Source organism: Cynocephalus volans, chromosome 1 (genome assembly GCF_027409185.1).
Source record: "Cynocephalus volans isolate mCynVol1 chromosome 1, mCynVol1.pri, whole genome shotgun sequence".
NCBI classification, from domain to species: domain Eukaryota; kingdom Metazoa; phylum Chordata; class Mammalia; order Dermoptera; family Cynocephalidae; genus Cynocephalus; species Cynocephalus volans.
In genome coordinates this window covers 189504248-189521355 of record NC_084460.1, presented here as the reverse complement: position 1 = coordinate 189521355, position 17108 = coordinate 189504248, and the positions used below count along the sequence as shown (strand labels likewise).

Genomic DNA, 17108 nt, shown 5'->3' with positions numbered 1-17108 from the left:
AACTTACCCAGGAGTGAATTGCTGGGTCATATGATCAGGGTGTACGTAACTTTGTAGGAAACTGGCAGGTGGTTTTCCACAGTGGCAGATCCATTCTACCAGCAATGTAGGGGAGCTCCAGTTGCTCTGCATCCTTGTCAGCACTGGATGTCGCACGTTTAAAAAAAATGTTAGCAATTCCAACAGGTGTGCAGTGGTATCTTATGGTGATTTTAATTTGCACTGCCTAGTGACTAATATGTTGAGCATGTTTAATGAATTTATTTGTCAGGCGGCTTTTCAGAGTGCTGGCAGTGTTTTACATCTCTGCCAATGGGTGTTAAGAGTGCCAGTTCCTCCACACCTTTGATAGCACTTGGCATGGTCAGTCTTTTTAACTTTAGCCATTCCAACAGGTGCATAAGGTATCATTGTGGCTTTAATTTGTGTTTCCCTGATAACAGGACACTGAGCATCTCTCTGTGTGCTTATTTGCCATCCATGCATCTTTTGGCAAAATGTTTCTTCAAATCTTTAGCCCCCTTTTTTATTGTGTTTTCTTGATATTGAATTTTGAGAGTTCTTTATATATTTTGGATACACGTACTTTGATCGGATGTGCAATTTGCAAATATTTTCTACTATTCTGTACCTTGCTTGTCTTTTCATTTCCTTAAACAGTGTCTTTTGAAGAACAAAAGAATCTAATATTGCTAAAGTACAGTGTATCCATTTTTTCTTTTATAGATCATGCTTTTGGTGTTGAATATAAGAATTCTTTGCCTAACACAAAGTCACAGAGATTTTCCCCTATTTTTTTTCTAAAAGTCAGAAATTTTTACATTTAGATCTATGATCAATTTTGATCTAATTTTTACATTAAGTATGAGATACTGGTTGAAGTTCTTTTCTTTGCATATTGGCATCCAATTGTTTCAAGTATGGCCCTTTCTCATGAAGTTGCCTTTGCACTTCGGTCAAAAATCAGCTGATGGTTTGTGTGGGTCTATTTCCGTATGCTCTTTCATTGATCTGTGTACCTATCTTTTTTGCCAACACCACATTGTCTTGATTACTGTAGCTTTACGGTAAATCTTGAAATCAGGTAATATGATTCCTCAGTTTTGTTATTCTTTTTCAAACTGTTTTAGTTCGTTTGCCTAACCAAATAAAGTTTAGAGTCAGCTTGTTGATATCAACAAAAAATCCTGCTGGGATTTTGATTGGGATTTCCTTGAATCTACAGATCAATTTGCAGGTAACTGACATTATTTCGATACGGAGTATTCCACCGCAAGACAGTGTATGTCTCCATTTATTTATGTCTTATTTGATTTCTCTCAGCAGTGTTTTTTGAGTTCTCATTAAATGCATATCCTGTTAGATCAATACCTATCTTTTCATTTTTTTACCATGTTGTTAATCTTACTTTCAAAGTTTTTAAATTGTAATTGTTTATGGCTAATATATAGAAATACAATTATTTTTTGTTGCTGTTGTTATTTTAAGCTTCAACCCTGCTAGATTCTCTTATAGTTCTAGGAGTCTTTTTGTAGATTCCGCAGTGTTTTCCACGTGGACAGTAATATCCTCTGTGAATAGAGACAATGTTATTTCTTCTGTTAGATTTATACCTAAATTTTCATTTTCTTAGTATGTTGTTAATCATACTTTCAAACAAAATTATATGTTATGTCTTCTATTTCTTTTTCTCACCTTGCTGCACTGGGAGGACCTTTAGAATGTTGAACAGGAGTGAGGAGAGAGGACGTCTGTGTCTTGTCCTGGTCTACGGGAAAAGCATTCCATCTTTTATCATTGAGTATGGTGTTGGCTGTAAGTTTTTCATAGACGCCTTATATGAGGTTAAAAGTGAATATGTATCTATTATTAGTTCATTGAGAGCTTTTTTTAATAATCGTAAATTGATGTTAAACGTTTTAAAAAATTTCCCCCTGTATCTACTGAAATTATCACATTGTTTTTCTTTTTTAGTCTGTTAATATGGTAAATTACATTTATTGATTTTTTTATTGTTGATCTGTCTATGCATTTCTAAGATGAACCCTACCTGGTTGCAATGCATTATCCCTTTCATGTATTATTGTATTTGGTTTGCTAATATTTTGTATTTTGGGGTCTATATTCATCGGGCATTTTGATCTGTAGCTTTCTTTTCATGTAAAGTCTTTATCTGTTTTGGATATCAAAGTAATGCTGAACTCTTAAAATGAGTAGTGTTCTGTCTTCTATTTTCTGGAGGAGAAATTGTCATTCTTTCATCTTTAAATGTTTTAGTAGAATTCACCAGTGGATAATCTGGATCTGTAAGTTTCTTTATTGGAGTGATTTAAAGTTGATAAAGGACGTCAAGAGAATAAGAAGAGAAGCCATGGTCTGGGAAAAAATTTTTGCAAAAGACATATCTGATAAAGGCTGTTATCTAAAATATACAAAGAACTCTTAAAACTCATCAATAAGAAATTGAACAAATTGGTTAAAAAATGGGCAAAAGAGCTGAACAGACATCTCACCAAAAAAAGATACACAGATGGCAAATAAGCAAATGAAAAGATGCTCCCATCATATGCCACTGGATATCTGGAAATTAAAATAGCTATGAAATACTACTACGAACCTATTAGAATGGCCAAAATCCAGACCACTGACCATGCCAAATGCTGGAGAGGATGGGAAGCAGCAGGAACTCTCTTTCTCTGCTGGTGGGAATGCAAAATGGTACAGCCACTGTGGGAGATGGTTTGGCAGTTTCTTACAGAACAAAACATATTCTCATAATCCAGAAATCATGCTCCTTGTTATTTACCCAAAGGAGTTGAAAACTTATGTCTACACAACTTATGTCTGCACAGAGATGTTTGCAGCAGTTTTATTCATAATTGCCCAAACTTGGAAGCAACTGAGATGTCCTTCAGGAGGTGAACAGATAAACTGTGCACCTTCCAGTCAATAGAATATTATTCAGTGCTAAAAAGAGATAAACTACAAGCCGTGAAAAGACATGGAGGAAACTTAAACGCATATTACTGAGAGAAAGCAGTCCGAAAGGGTGTATACTGCATGATTCCAACTATATGGTATTCGGAAGAGGGAAAGCTATGAAGACGTTAAAAGATCAGTGGTTGTCAGGGGCTGTGGCTCCCTGGAGGGGTGAATAGGCAGAACACTGAGGATTTTTAGGGCAGTACAACTATTCTGAATGATGCTGTCATGGTGGATATGTGACATTATACATTTGTCAAAACCCACAGGATGTACAGCACCAAGAGTCAGCCCTGATATGAACTGTGGACTTTGGGTGACAATGACGTGTCATTGCAGGTTCATCAGTTGTAACAAGTGCACCCGCTGGTGGGGGAGGTTGGTGATAGGGGAGGCTGTGCCCGTGGGGGCAGGGGGTATGGGAACTCTATTTTCCACTCAGTTTTGCTGTGAAGATAAAATTTCTCTAAGAAATAAAGTACATTTGAAAACTGATATAGGACAATTAAGTCTGTCTGTTTTTTATTAAGTGATTTTGTGGCAGTTTGTGCTTTCAAGAAATGGGCCCATTTCTTCTTAGTTATCCAATTTACGGGCATAGAGTTGTTTGTTGTATTTCTGTTTTGTTCTTTTAATTCCTGTGGAGTATGCAGTCATGCCTTCTCTTCCATTCTTTATATTGGTTGTTTTTGCCTTCTTTATCTTTTTCCCAGTCAGTTTAGCTAGATGTTTATCAAATTCATCTTTACAAAGAACAAACTTTGGTTTTGTTGAATATCACATTGCTTTACTATTATTTCATTTAGTTGATTTGCGCTTTAATCTTTTTCATTTCATACTTTATGCCTCCTTTGGGTTTATTTTAGTCTAACTTTTCCATTTAAAATTTCTGACTTGTTTATGTCATTATATTTAAAGTTAACTTCTTGCAGGAAGCGTAGTTGGAATTTGCCTTTTTATCCCATCCGAGCATCTCTCTTTTGTTCCTTTCCTCTCTTCTCCTCAGGGACTCCAGTTACACTGTATTGGTCTCTTCCTGTTGCTTATAACAAAATACTGGGAACTGGGTAATTTATAAAGAAAATGAAATTCATTGCTTACAGTTTCTGAAGCTGGTAAGTCCAAAGTCCATCTGGGGGTGGCGACAGTGACAGTCTCACATTGCAAGATGGTGGAAGCAAAGAGAGCAGAGAGAGCAAGACAGACTGTCTTCCTCATTTAAAACCCTCAGAACCACACTTGTGACCACCATTTTTAATCCATTCACTACTGCACAGTCCTACAATCCAATCACCTCTTCAAGGCCCCACCTTTCAATTACTGTAATAGGATTTCCCACCCTCTTAACAGTCACAGTGGTCACTAAGTTTCTAATACATAAAACGTGGGGGATACAAATCAAGCTTCAATGAGTTTTGGGGGGACATAATTCAATCCACTACATACACATATATAAGAGGTCTTCAACAAATTCATGGAAAATGTGTGTTATAAAAAACTGCATTTCAAAAAAATTTTTATGCCAAAATAAACTCATACTAACTTGTTATAACATGTTTGAACAGGATCTAGTGTGAGGCACTAAGAAGGATAAGACATCAGTATGAGAAAAGCACCTGTCAGAGCAACATGAATTCTGCTCAAATTGAAGTAACATCAAACTTATGGTGAAGCTTGGGTGGAAGAATGGTGAAATCATTGATGCTTTATGAAAAGTTTATGGAGACAATGCTCCAAAGAAATCAGAAGTTTACAAATGGAAAACTCATTTTAAGAAGGGACAAGATGATATTAAAAATGAAGCCTGTAGCCACAGACCGTCTGCATCAATTTGCGAGGAAAAAATTAATCTTATTTGTGCCCTAATTGAAGAGGACTGACAATTAATAGCAGAAACAACAGCCCACATCATAGACATCTCAATTGGTTCAGCTTACACAATTCTGACTGAAAAATTACAGATGAGCAAACTTTCTTCTCCATGGGTGCCAAAAGTGTTGTGCCCAGATCAGCTGCAGACAGAGCAGAGCTTTCAATGGAAATTTTTGACAAGTGGGATCAAGATCCTGAAGCATTTCTTTGAAGAACTGTAATAGGAGATGAAGCAAGTCTTTACCAGTACAATCCTGAAGACAAAGCACAATCAAAGCCGTGGCTATCAAGAGCTGGAAGTGGTCCAGTCAAAGCAAAGGCAGACTGGTCAAGAGCAAAGGTCAGGGCAACAGTTTTCTTGGGGTGCTCACGCATTTTACTTGTGGACTTTCTAGAGAGTCAAAGATGATAACACCTACTTATTACAAGAGTATTTTGAGAAAGTTGGGCAAAGCTTTAGCAGAAAAATGACCAGGAAAGCTTCACCAGAGAGTCATTCTCCACCATGACAATGCTCCTGCTCATTCCTCTCCTCAAACAAGGGCAATTTCGTGAGAATTTCAATGGGAAATCATTAGGCATCCACCCTACAGTCCTGATTTGGCTCCTTCTGACTTTGTTTCCTAATCTTAAAAAAAAATCTTTAAAGGCATTGATGTGGTTAAATTCTCAGGCAGTTCTTTAGGTGTGGACTAAATAGCTGGTATTGTCACTTACAAAAGTGTCTTGAACTTGATGTTAAGAAATAAGTTGAAATTTTTTATTTTTATGTTTTAATTCCACTTTCCATGAACATTTTGAAGTCCCTTTGTATGAGGTCACTTGAAGTATTCCTGCAGCTCACTAATGATTCGTTTATTTCTTTTTCTTCTATGTGCTTCATTTTAGGTAGCTTCTACTGCTCTGTCTTCAAGTTCACTTGATGTTTCTTCTGCAGTGTCTATTCTGCTGTTAATCCCATCCAGTGTAATTTTCACCTCGGATATTATTGTTTTCCTCTTTAGATGTTGTATTTGTGTCTTTTTAAAAAAGATCTTCCTTATCTTTGCTCAATATGCTTAATCTTTTCTCTGACTTCTTGAACATATATAGTTATGACTCTTTAATGTCTTTGCTTATTCATTCTGTAATCTGTGACATTTCTGGGTTTATGGGTTAGTTTCAATTGATTTTGTCCTTATTATGGGTTACATCTGCCTGCCTCTTTGCATGCCTAGTAATTTCTGGATGGATGTCCCACATTGTGAATTTATCTTGTTGGGTGCTGATATTTCACATTTCTATGAACATTCTTGAGCTCTGTTTTAGGGTATAGTTAAGTTACTTGAAAAGTTTATTGACTTGAGGCTTGCATATAAGATTTAGGCAGAAGTAGGCTGGCAGTTACTCTAGGGCTAGTTTTATCCCCTACTGAGGCAACACCCTTCTGTGTAATCTGCCTGATATCCTAAGACTTACAAGGGTTTTCCATTCTGGCAGATGGGAACAGGCACTATTCTGCTTCTGTTTGACTTCTGGGTTTGACTTCCACCTAATGTTATTGGTTCTCTCTAGTCTCAGTCCCTCATATATCTGCCAATCATTACTCAGATGAATAGTCGCGGGGACCTCTGTGGGTGCTGGGAGTTCTCTCTCAGTGCAGCTCTCTTCTCTCTGGTACTCTGTCCTGGGGACACCAGCTGTCTTGGTCTCCCCCGACTCCCAAATCCACCTCTGAAGTTCAGTTTCCCCCTCTCTGTGCTGAGGCGTGGAACCTTCCTCTAGGTGGCAAGGTGGGACATCTGTGAGGCCTGTGCTTGTTTCCCTCCTCAGGTGTGCCTGTGCTGCACTGTCTCGCATCCAACATCCCAAAACCAGTGCTGCATGATTTTGTTCATTGTTTTAGTTGGCCTAGGTGCAAAGGTCAGTCCAGTCTCTCTGACCCCATCTTGGTGGGAAGTGGACATTCTGTTCTGCACAACTTTGTTTTCGCTTCCGGATTGGGAGAGTTGGGAAGGAGGAAGGCAGTCCTGGTGGGTCAGTGTCAAGAATCCACAATGGCCAGAGCCCTGCCAGACTTTCACCTGCAGGCCGCTATCCTCAGCGGCTGATAGGAGGAGGAATCTTGCCCAGCTTCAGCAGCTGTTCTCAAATTGGCCCGTCTTCTCCAGGGAGGTCCTGGGCACCTTCTGTCCTCAGGGCCATCAGACACCTCTTTGCTCCTCTCTGGCCCCTCCTGCACAGACATCAGCAGCACTAGCACTGGGCATTTGTCCCTACCCCAGCCACATTCTAGGCCTTTGGGTGACATCGCATCACTGAGTTTTGTCCTAAATGGAGACCACGAGTTTTCCTTTTTCCATCAGGGAATTCTGCTTTCTTCTATTTGAGACTTAGGGAGATTCAAAAAGCATGCCTCAGTCACCGCCATATTTCTAGAATCTCCCTGAGTGTTTCTTCTTGATTCTAGTAAATGGAAACTCATAGCAAAATGGGAATAGAAAAATTTGTTTTAAAAATAAAAGTTATCTGCCTAAGGCCAACAGTAAACACCATGTGTAATGGTGAACCTTTGGAAACATTTTCATAAGTGAGAGACAATCAAGGGTGATTTCAAGTCTATTCAGCATCATTCTGAGTGTCTAGAGTAATATTGTAATGGGAGAAAGAAATAGAAATGAGAGTTATAAAGACTGGAAATAAAAAGTTAAATTCTCACTATTTTCAGATGATGAGTTCTTCTACATACAAAAATCCAAGAAAATCATCCGACAAACCGTAAGAACTAATAAAAAGAATTTGCCAAAAACCTAAATATGATTTTAAACTAAGACAATTTACATATATATCTATATAGAAAATATAGATATACTATATAAGATTTACATACTAAGGCAATGTAATAGAAAAACTTTTCCCATTCACAATAGCAAGACATCCCTATGAAATACCTAGGAGTCAATCTAAACAGGAATATGTAAGACCTATAGAAGAAAATGATAAAATTTTAAATGGATGTATTTCACTATGTAACTGGGAGGCACTATTCAAAATTATAGTTTCCTCCTGAATATTCAAAAGTTCAAGGCACCCCAGTCGAAATTCCAGCAGTTTTAAAAATAACCTGAAAAACTTTCTTAATTAATTGGGAAGAGGATATACACAAGATATAACAGAAATTTCTGGAAAATAAGAAAGTGATGATTCCTTATCGGCTATGAAATATATTATGAAGCTAAACTGGCTAAAACACTCTGGAACAGACGCAAGAATGGATCAAGAGATGAGGGAACAGAACAGAGACTGCAGAAGTAGACTGGTACAGAGAAGCCCCCGGCACAGCCCATCCTGGTCACAAGAGGAATTGGGCCACTGTCCCCGTGACTCCTAGGTTAAGTCACTCATTCCTAGAAATGTTCCTGGCTGGAGGAGACCAATATCTGCTCAAAACTGTGCCCCCGTGAGCATCAGAGAAAGAAAAGAGAATCATGGGGTCAAGGTGAGTTTTTTGGGGAGCCTGATGAGATGCTGACAGGTGAAAGTTGAGGCCAAGTGACCCGGAGCAGAGACAGTGGGAGGGAAGGACAGGGGACCCAGAAGGCAGGTGGGGGCTCCAGGGAGGCAGGAGGTCACCTCAGCACCCCATCCACAGGTGGAAGCTGTCACCTGACTTGGGTCAGGACCTGACTGAGGAGAGTTGTGAGGGGCATAGCCATGGGGTGGGACCTGGGCCCAACTGGCCCTGGAGGGACACGTCCTGTCAGAAGCAGGATGTCTGGTCTGACTAGAGGCCACAGCAGGCTGGGTGGGAGCATGTGGGGCAGCAGAGCAGGGACACGCAGTACGCCAGGTGGCAGCAGCTGGGCTTGCAGGATGAGGCAGGGGCACAGTGGGAGGGGACGGGCACGCAGTAGGAGGTTTTACAGCACCCCACCCCCAAGCATAGATCACACCTTCTTTAGGGAGGAGGCAAGCACAGGTCATGTTTTGTTGGTACTTTTTGTTTTATGTGACTTTCTTACGTGTTCCACTGCTCATCCTCTCTGCCATGCTTCCTCCGCCATTTCTTTAAGAGCTCAGGATCTGTCCCTGTACATTACATCTGTCATTGAGTAGATGGGTAGCCCTGATGGAGGTTGCTGTGTCTCCAGCATAACCTATGGGTTTTCCTTCTCCTACTGCCTGTCTCTGCATGCATAATCCCCAGTTCCTGCTTCCTACCCCCTACCTTTTGTACAGCGTCTAAAGAGCCATAGGGTCCCACCTTTATTCCCACCCTGAGAGTTATAAGAGCCAGTCTGCCATTCTAGGAGTCACTGGACACTTTCATCCTAGAATCCTGTCACACTATAGCTGTTTTCTTTCCTCTCTCTTCCCCTTGGGTCCTGGGAATGCTGCTGCTTCAATGACCCCAGAGCCTAAGAAGGGAAACTATTTCCTAGATGTTGAGAGATGGTTCTTTCTTGGCCTTGACCGTCTTTGGAAGCCTGAAGGCAATCCTGGAAGGATTTATATCTCCTTTTGTGAGTTTGGTAGGGAAGGGAAGGGGATATAGATTGTATTTAAAAACATTTTTAAAAAAGGTATATATGCATATATCTATATATAACATGACACAGAAATAAATCTATGAGAAGTCTATCTACAAAAAAAAAAAAAAAAAGTCCTGCTGGCAGAGGGAGGAGGTGCAACAGGAGGGCTCGCAGCTAGACTGCTGGCAGCAAGAGGGTGTGCAGGAGCTGGTGCAGACTGACTGGCAGGGGCTGGGCACATAATTCACTGGGGTGTTGACAAGGGTCAGGCAGGGGGCTGGGGCGCAGCCACACGGGGGCTCACAGCAGCTCTCTGGGCAGTCGTCCACCTGCCAGGAGCTGTTGGAACAAGCACTGGAGCAGACAGACATGGTGGACACAGCTGTGCGGGGTGGTGAGCTGGGCAGGGTGTGAGTGAGTATGTGAGTGAGTGAGTGAGCGTGTGAGTGAGTGTGTGAGCTGTCTGGGTGCTCCAGCTTTTATTCCCCTCCAGGGTGTGTTCTGTGCCAGCAGGAGGCTGGGCAACGCCCTTCCCTGGTTGGTGTTTTGACCCAGGAGAACCTCATTAGGGCCGGTTCTGTGGTCACGAGACGTCCTTGCTCAGCTCATAAAATTTAGATGGTGCAGGGCACCCTAGCTGCCACTGGCCTGCAGGAACCCCTGGGGGCGAGGTGCAGCCTCCCGGGGCTGACCCCACAGCTGCCACTTGGCAGGTCACGTGCTGGTGCCTGGTGTGGGCTCTCGGCCGGGTCGTGCTCCATGGGTGTCCAGCCTCCGCCTGCAGCGGCCCCCTCATGCAGCCTGCCCTGGCCTGAGGTTGGGAGAGATGGGGACGAGGGGAAGGCAGGGGAGGCTGCCCTTCCTGGGTGGGCTCTGGGATCCTCTGGGCTCCCTGTATTGGCCAAGGGCAGCGAGGACAGGGAGGACTTCCCCGCCCCGAGGAGGGGATGGGACTTCCAGTGAGGCCAGCTGCACAGTCGGTGTGTTAGGATGAGCATAGCTGGAGACTGAGCTTTGAGTCCTAAACCGCTGTCCCCTGCAGCCCATGTCAGTTGTCCTGGTAGACGCGGGTCCTGGGCAGGACCTGAGGATGGGGAGGGGACTCAGACTGGGGGAGGCGGGGCTGGGGCGAGGTCGTGTGAGGGAGCTGAGGACACTGGCCTGGGCCCAGGAGGTCAGCCGGGCAGCCTGGGCCCTGACCCAGGGGCTGGGACGTTCCCAGGTGGGCTCCTCTGTCTGAGCCCAGCACGGCACAGCATGGCCTGCTGATGGTTCCTGCCAGGAGCCGCTAATATTTCCCAATACTCTTTCAGCCTTTCTCAGCTGGAGACACAGCAATAACAGCTTCAGCAGAAAGGAGACCTCTCATCCTTCATGGTGGCCCAAACCTGCAGCTGTCTCACTGCACACTTTCCAGATAAAGACAAGGAGGGAGGTGGCAGTCCTGCTGCCACAGGAACCTTTTGCTCTTGTCCTGGAGGTCCAGCAAAGCAACAGCCAAGAAACTGAAATGAGGCGTGCGTTTCTGATATTTGCAGGTGACTTGACTGTCCACCTGAAGGTCTGAATCTCCCACTGGAGTGACTGTCACAAGCCCCTTCACTGAAGGGCAGGATGTGAGATAAACCACAGCAACCAGCAGCCCCTCCTGCACACGGCCACACCAGTGTGAGAGTGCCATGGGACAGCGAGCCCACAGACACATCGCAGCCCATACTGTGAAACACCTAAGAAGAATGTCCATAGACAGAGGGTAACTTGTGGACAGTTATGAAACTTTGCCGAAGGACGCACTCAGCATATCTGTGTGAACTCAGGACGTGATATGGTCGCTGGGGAGACTCGGTGCTGCGTAGCTGTCCGCTGTTCCCGGTCATTCAGTTTTGATCAAATTCCACCTAAGCCACGTGGGCTTCCAGCACGTAGCATTGCACTCCACGCCCCGCGGCTGCTGGCACACGGCCTGTCTGGCCACTGAGGGGTGAGGCCCGTGGAGTCTCAGCTCACCATGAGGGAAGAACCGTGTCTGAAGACTCAGCCATGGGCAGTGGGAGGCAGTGTCTTTCCTGGTGGGATGCGAGAAGGTGCAGGCCCAGCGTACCGGAACGGGCCATCCTAGCATGTGGGTGACGAGGCGGTGACATCTCATAGTGCTTACCGAGCAGGGGCTCTGTGCCAGGCAGCGTTCTGAGCACTCTACATCTATTATCTCATTTCATTTCCACATCGAGTCTGTGACCAAGGCAGATGGCAAAGCCTCGGCACAGATAGTGAAGCAAGCTGCTCACAGTTACACGGTAGAAAGCGGCAGACCCAGGACTGGGAGCCAGCCAGTCTGTGGACAGATCTATGAACTTATCCAGGACTCCCCCCACTCCAAAATGATGGTGGAGATGAAAGACAGCAAGTGTTCAGGAAACTTACACCAAAGAGCTGGATTAAAAATTCACATTGGTGGGCTGGTCCTGTGGCTCACTCAGAAGAGTGCGGTGCTGGTAGCAGGTTCTGATCCTATATAGGGATGGCCGGTGCGCTCACTGGCTGAGCATGGTGCATACCACACCGTGCCAAGGGTTACAAATCCCCTTACCGGTAAAAAAAAAAAAAAAAAAAAAAAAAAATTCACATTGGAGGCAGAAAAGAGTAAAATTAACACCACAGAGAATCCATTCCATGGTTTTAAGGACAAACATGAGTAGTTCTTCCAAAATACAAAGGTAAAGGATAAAACCATGAATATGATGACAAAAAATAGAATAAAGACAGAGTATGTTTAGCTGAGACCAAGCACAATAATTTAGTTGCTAGGGAGAGAGAAAGAACAATTAGGATCAAAATAATAATCAAAGAAATAATTAAGGATTAACTATTCTTAGCTAAATCCACAAAGCTGTGTGTATTTGGACTGGAAGGACTTAATGAATTTCAAGAAAATCAGGTCTTTAGAGCTACCCTAGACATGAGCTGGCAAGTATTTAGGTCAGAAGACCAGAACAGTCCATCAACAGGCCCCTGGAGAAGAGCCAGCATCACACTGGCCTCAGGTCCCTTCCCACTGAACCATCTACTCCCCAGCCTACAGCCGTCTGTTAGAACAATCCAAGCTGACCAAGACAGAGACCGTGCAAATACGGAAGCTCACGAACCTAGAGGTCGGGGGATAACAGGGCTGGCAGAGGCACAGAGACGGGAGGACACCAACCCAAGTCCAAATAACCAAGGTGACAGGTCATAAGTGCAACTCTGTGACTACAGAGGCATAGTACAGGACGTCCTAGTTGATAAGGCTCTGATACTTTGTCCTGTGCTGTCTAATGTGAGGGCCACTAATGCGTGGCTGCTGAGCATGTGAAATGTCACTAGTGCCACACATCAAAATGGTAAAGTTTAGGTTAAATAAAACATGTTATTAAATGAATTTCATCTGTTTTTTTTTTTTAAACATTTTTACAAGTGTCCTTATATATTTACAGTGATCCATGTAGTTCAATTTCTACTGGACACACTGCTTTTGATTACTCTAAAAAGATTGACAGGTGGGTGGGTACAGGAGGGGTTGGCAGATGCTGAGAAAAGTCGATTCTGTCTTAAATAGGAATTTCTCAAGTTATATTGTCTCATTCTTGATTCTAATTTAATAATTAAAAATAAATGTAAAGAAAAACTTAAAAGTTATTCATCAGTACAACTAAAAATGGAATATTTATCTTGCAAAACAGTAGAAAAAGTAGTAGGAGAAAACCCATCCCATGGTAGATATTTTAAAGACAAAAAGCAACAGAAACAAGAAGAAATTTCAAAAGCAGAGAACTTAAAATAAGGCAGAATATGGAGCAAAGTCAACAGTTATAAAGTAAAAAGTTATGTTTCTTATCAGATGAAAAAAATCTCTCAAAATGTTTCACACAATAAAAACCAAAAAGAAGGCAACTAATATCACAATTAAACAAATAAACTAATAGAAAGTAGAGGAGATGGCTTCCAGGTCAGACGGCTTCTTGGGCACACACAGAACGTCCCCTCCTGTCTTCCCACTGCACTGACTGACACAGTCTATAAGCGGGGACCCCTGTGCCCGTGAACATTACCAGACCAGGGCAGACCGAGAGGAAGGCTGGCCTGACCCACGACTCCCCGAACATGGGGACGCGTGTGCTCATGCGCCATGTCCCACATGCGGGAGACGCAGTCGTCTCACAAGACCAGGCTGGCTCAGGCAGCGGAACACCCACCATGATGGCACCAGGCACCAGGGACCACAGGCACAGAGAGCCCCTCGCACTCTCACGGGAAAGCCCGCCTGGCCAACGAGCAGGGGGTCTAAACACCCGGAGTGTGGCTGGGCTCGGGGCCAGGGCGGGCTCACTGCAGGCTGCAGACCACACGCAGGATGCAGGGAGGGCGGAGGGGCACTTCTTGTGGTGCCCGCTGCCCTGGTGGCTGGGCTTGGGCTGTGGAAGGAAGATGACAGTGTCTTTCCTTCCTGGGGAACCTGCAGGAGTCGGACAGGGACGTCCCAATGCTGCGTATTAGATTTGCACAGACATGTCATGAAAACTGTGAAGCAATAAAATGACACCTGGACAAATTAAAAGACACAATGGTTCAAAAGAAAGACCCACTCAAGAATTAAGGAATCACTGCCAACCACAGGGCGAAAGCTGGAGAAAATTTCTGATTAGTCCTAAGGAGAATCTAGAAGTCACTATAGGGCTTCCACCTCTGGGACCCTGTTGGTGAGATTATTTGACTGATCACTGCTGAAAATAACCGAAAAATGTTGGGGAGAATCTTCCTAACAGCAACAGGAAACTGAAGAGAGAGCAGAGAACCACAGGCCACTCAGGCAGGGATGCTGCCCTTTTGTGCCATGGACATCCTGGGGCCCCCTGGAAGACTGTAAATGAACAGAGTAAAGCACATGATAAGATCACAAAGACAACCAGTCACAGTAAAACACAGTTACTAAAACATGAAAAAACAAATCAGTGATGTAGCAAGTGATTCTCTAAAAACACATAAACAACACGATCCAGCAGGGGGTGTCACACCAGCATAATTATGAAATAGTGATGACTGCAATGAGGCTTGGAGCCCTTGCAGGAAGTGTAATGTGACGGCCACGTGGCTGGCTTTAGCTGGTGACAGAGTCGCAGGTACCACTGACACTATGGGTGTGCTGACTGAGTTTGCAGCAGACTGAAACGCTGCATGTCAGCAGGAGGTCAGTGAGAACAAAGATGTGATTCTTTTTGTTCCTTCTCCCCAAGTTCACAGACCCCAGGTTAAGGACTTTGTAACCCACAGCATCTAGGAAACCCAGAAGTCGCTTTGTTCTCAAGGGCATTTGCTGATCTGACAAACTTAAGCTGAGGATTGAACAGTTTTGCAGAATGAAGGAGACCGAATCAAAGCCCAGAGTCCTAACCTCATGTAGGGTCTGAAGGAGACCCTCCCCACAGCAAGCCGAAGACCACAGGGCTGCCCCTCCAGACAGGTGCGTTGGGAGTATGTGCCCACCAGTGCCTGCCCGGGGTCTGCTGACTGCCTTGGGACTCAGCACATCAAAGATAAGGACCATTACTCAGCCAGAAATAACTAAGTACACAGGGAAACAAGGCACCAAGAGCCAGAACTGTCCAAAACAACAGAAAACCGAAACTGATGCAACGGAGACGTCAGATGTTGGAATAGCCACAACAGATTGTAAAACATATGCAGATACTCAATAAAACAAACGATCGGCTTTAAAATGTCTTCCAGGAATGAGAAACATTCATTTTATTTAGTAAGAGAAGGCCGGTCAGAAGACAGAGAGCCAAGGTCGGACAGGACAAAGGGGAGAGGCAGAGTCCAGCAGGGACTGGCCGGCGGTGTGGAGAGCTCACAGGGACGGGTGTGCGGGGCACGGCGCTCAGGCCTGCACAAGCGGCTCCTCTGTCTCTAACTGGTGGAAGCACACAGTGGCATGCAGGAGGGTGTCTCCCAGGTGGGCAGGTTTCCTTGCGTGGAGGCTGGCGGGGGGACAGCCCCAACAGGAGACCCAGACACAGAGAGCACAGCCAGTCCTGCCCCATGGTGCTGTCACCCTGGACGCCCTCAAGGCCAGGCCCCAAGGCAGCCATCTCACATGCCATGACACAGCTTTTCCCCATGGTTTGCCCAAAGATGCAAATAGGAGCTCAGAGAGGACTCAATGATTTATTTGTTGACAGACAGGTCACTCACATGGGCAGAGCAAAGTAACCACCAGCCAGACAGCAGAGGAGGGTGCTGGGGAGAAACACGGCCTGCAAGAGACTCAGAGTGGCCTGGCCACAGGCCTCAGTCCACCGGGCCGGAGGTGGGTGGCTCTGGAGCAGAAAGACATCCCAACTGGGCTTAGGGATCCAAGGATTCCAGGTGGAAGTCAGAGATGGCCCTGGGACCATTCTGGAGGTGTGGGACATGTCTGGTCAGCAGCAAGACTTCTGGCCTAGGGAGAGGCTGCAGCAGGCTGGGCGGGAGCACGTGGGGCGGTAGAGCAGGGACACGCAGGAGGCCGGGCGGCAGCAGCTGGGCCGGCAGGACGAGGCGAGGGCACAGCGGGAGGGGAAGGGCACGCAGCAGGCAGTCCTGCACACGGGGCGGCAGAGGAGGGACACACAGGAGGAGGGGCGGGGGTTGGACTGGCAGCACGAGGGGGCTGGGCATGGGGCAGCCCCAGAGCAGACAGGCACGCAGCAGACGGGCTTGCAGCAGACAGGCACAGAGCAGGCCTGCTGGCAGGAGGAAGAGGTGCAGCAGGAGGACTCGCAGCTAGACTGCTGGCCGCACGAAGAGGAAGCCTCAGAGCAGATGGGCTTGCAGCAGATAGGCACGGAGCAGTCCTGCTGGCAGGGGGAGGAGGTGCAGCAGGAGGACTCAGAGCTAGACTGCTGGCAGCACGAAGAGGAAGCCTCAGAGCAGACGGGCACAGAGCAGACTGGAGCGCGGCACACGGGCTTGCAGCAGATGGGCACGGAGCAGTCCTGCTGGCAGGGGGAGGAGGTGCAGCAGGAGGGCTTGCAGCTGGACTGCTGGCAGCATGAGGTAGGAGTATCTGAGCAGACAGGCACACAGCAGACAGGCTTATAGCAGACAGTCACGGAGGAGGCCTGCTGGCACGGAGAGGAGGTGCAGCAGGAGGGATCACAGCTAGACTGCTGGCAGCACGAAGAGGAAGTTGCAGAGCAGATGGGCACGCAGCAGACAGGCTTGTAGCAGATGGGCACGCAGCAGACGGTTTTACAGCACACAGGCACGCAGCAGTCCTGCTGGCAGGGGGAGGAGGTACAGCAAGCTGGCTCACAGCTAGACTGCTGGCAGCATGAGGGCGTGCAGGAGCTGGTGCAGACTGACTGGCAGGAGCTGGGCACACAGCTCACTGGGGTGTAGATGAAGGTCAGGCAGGGGGCTGAGGTGCAGCCGCTGGGGGCACAGCAGGGGGGCTCGCAGCAGCTCTCTGGGCAGTCGTCCACCTGCCAGGAGGAGTCAGAGCAAGAATCACAGGAACCGGGCAGGCAGACCCGGCTGCCGTAGCTCAGGTTGCTGGAGCAGACAGAGGTGGAGGATGCGGCCATCCTGGGTGTCGAGCTGGCAAAGGGTGAGTGTGTGTGAGTGAGTGAGTGAGTGAGTGAGTGTGTGACATGCTCAGGGCAGTTGGGACTTTTATACCCCTCTGTGTTGCTGTGTTCCCCAGCAGCAGGCGTAGTGAAGCCTCCC

General features: G+C 46.0%; 2 protein-coding genes across 6 annotated transcripts in view; both read right to left on the bottom strand.

Annotated features, from left to right (window-relative positions):
* The window catches only part of TSPEAR (thrombospondin type laminin G domain and EAR repeats), a 147902-nt gene that overhangs the window by 33585 nt on the left and 97209 nt on the right, over positions 1 to 17108 (bottom strand). The gene's annotated exons all lie outside the window — the stretch shown is intronic.
* LOC134380376 (keratin-associated protein 10-12-like) lies at positions 15821 to 16966 on the bottom strand. Of its 5 annotated transcripts, XM_063100211.1 has the most exons (3): positions 16589 to 16966; positions 16367 to 16474; positions 15821 to 16033 (listed from the first exon to the last, which is right to left on the bottom strand). In XM_063100211.1, the coding sequence occupies exons 1-3, from the start codon at positions 16964 to 16966 to the stop codon at positions 15821 to 15823; spliced, it is 699 nt and encodes a 232-aa protein (XP_062956281.1). The 5 variants fall into 5 exon arrangements, with proteins under 5 accessions (XP_062956281.1, XP_062956252.1, XP_062956262.1 ...); XM_063100182.1 differs by having other exon boundaries at positions 16226 to 16966; XM_063100192.1 differs by having other exon boundaries at positions 15821 to 15920; positions 16239 to 16966.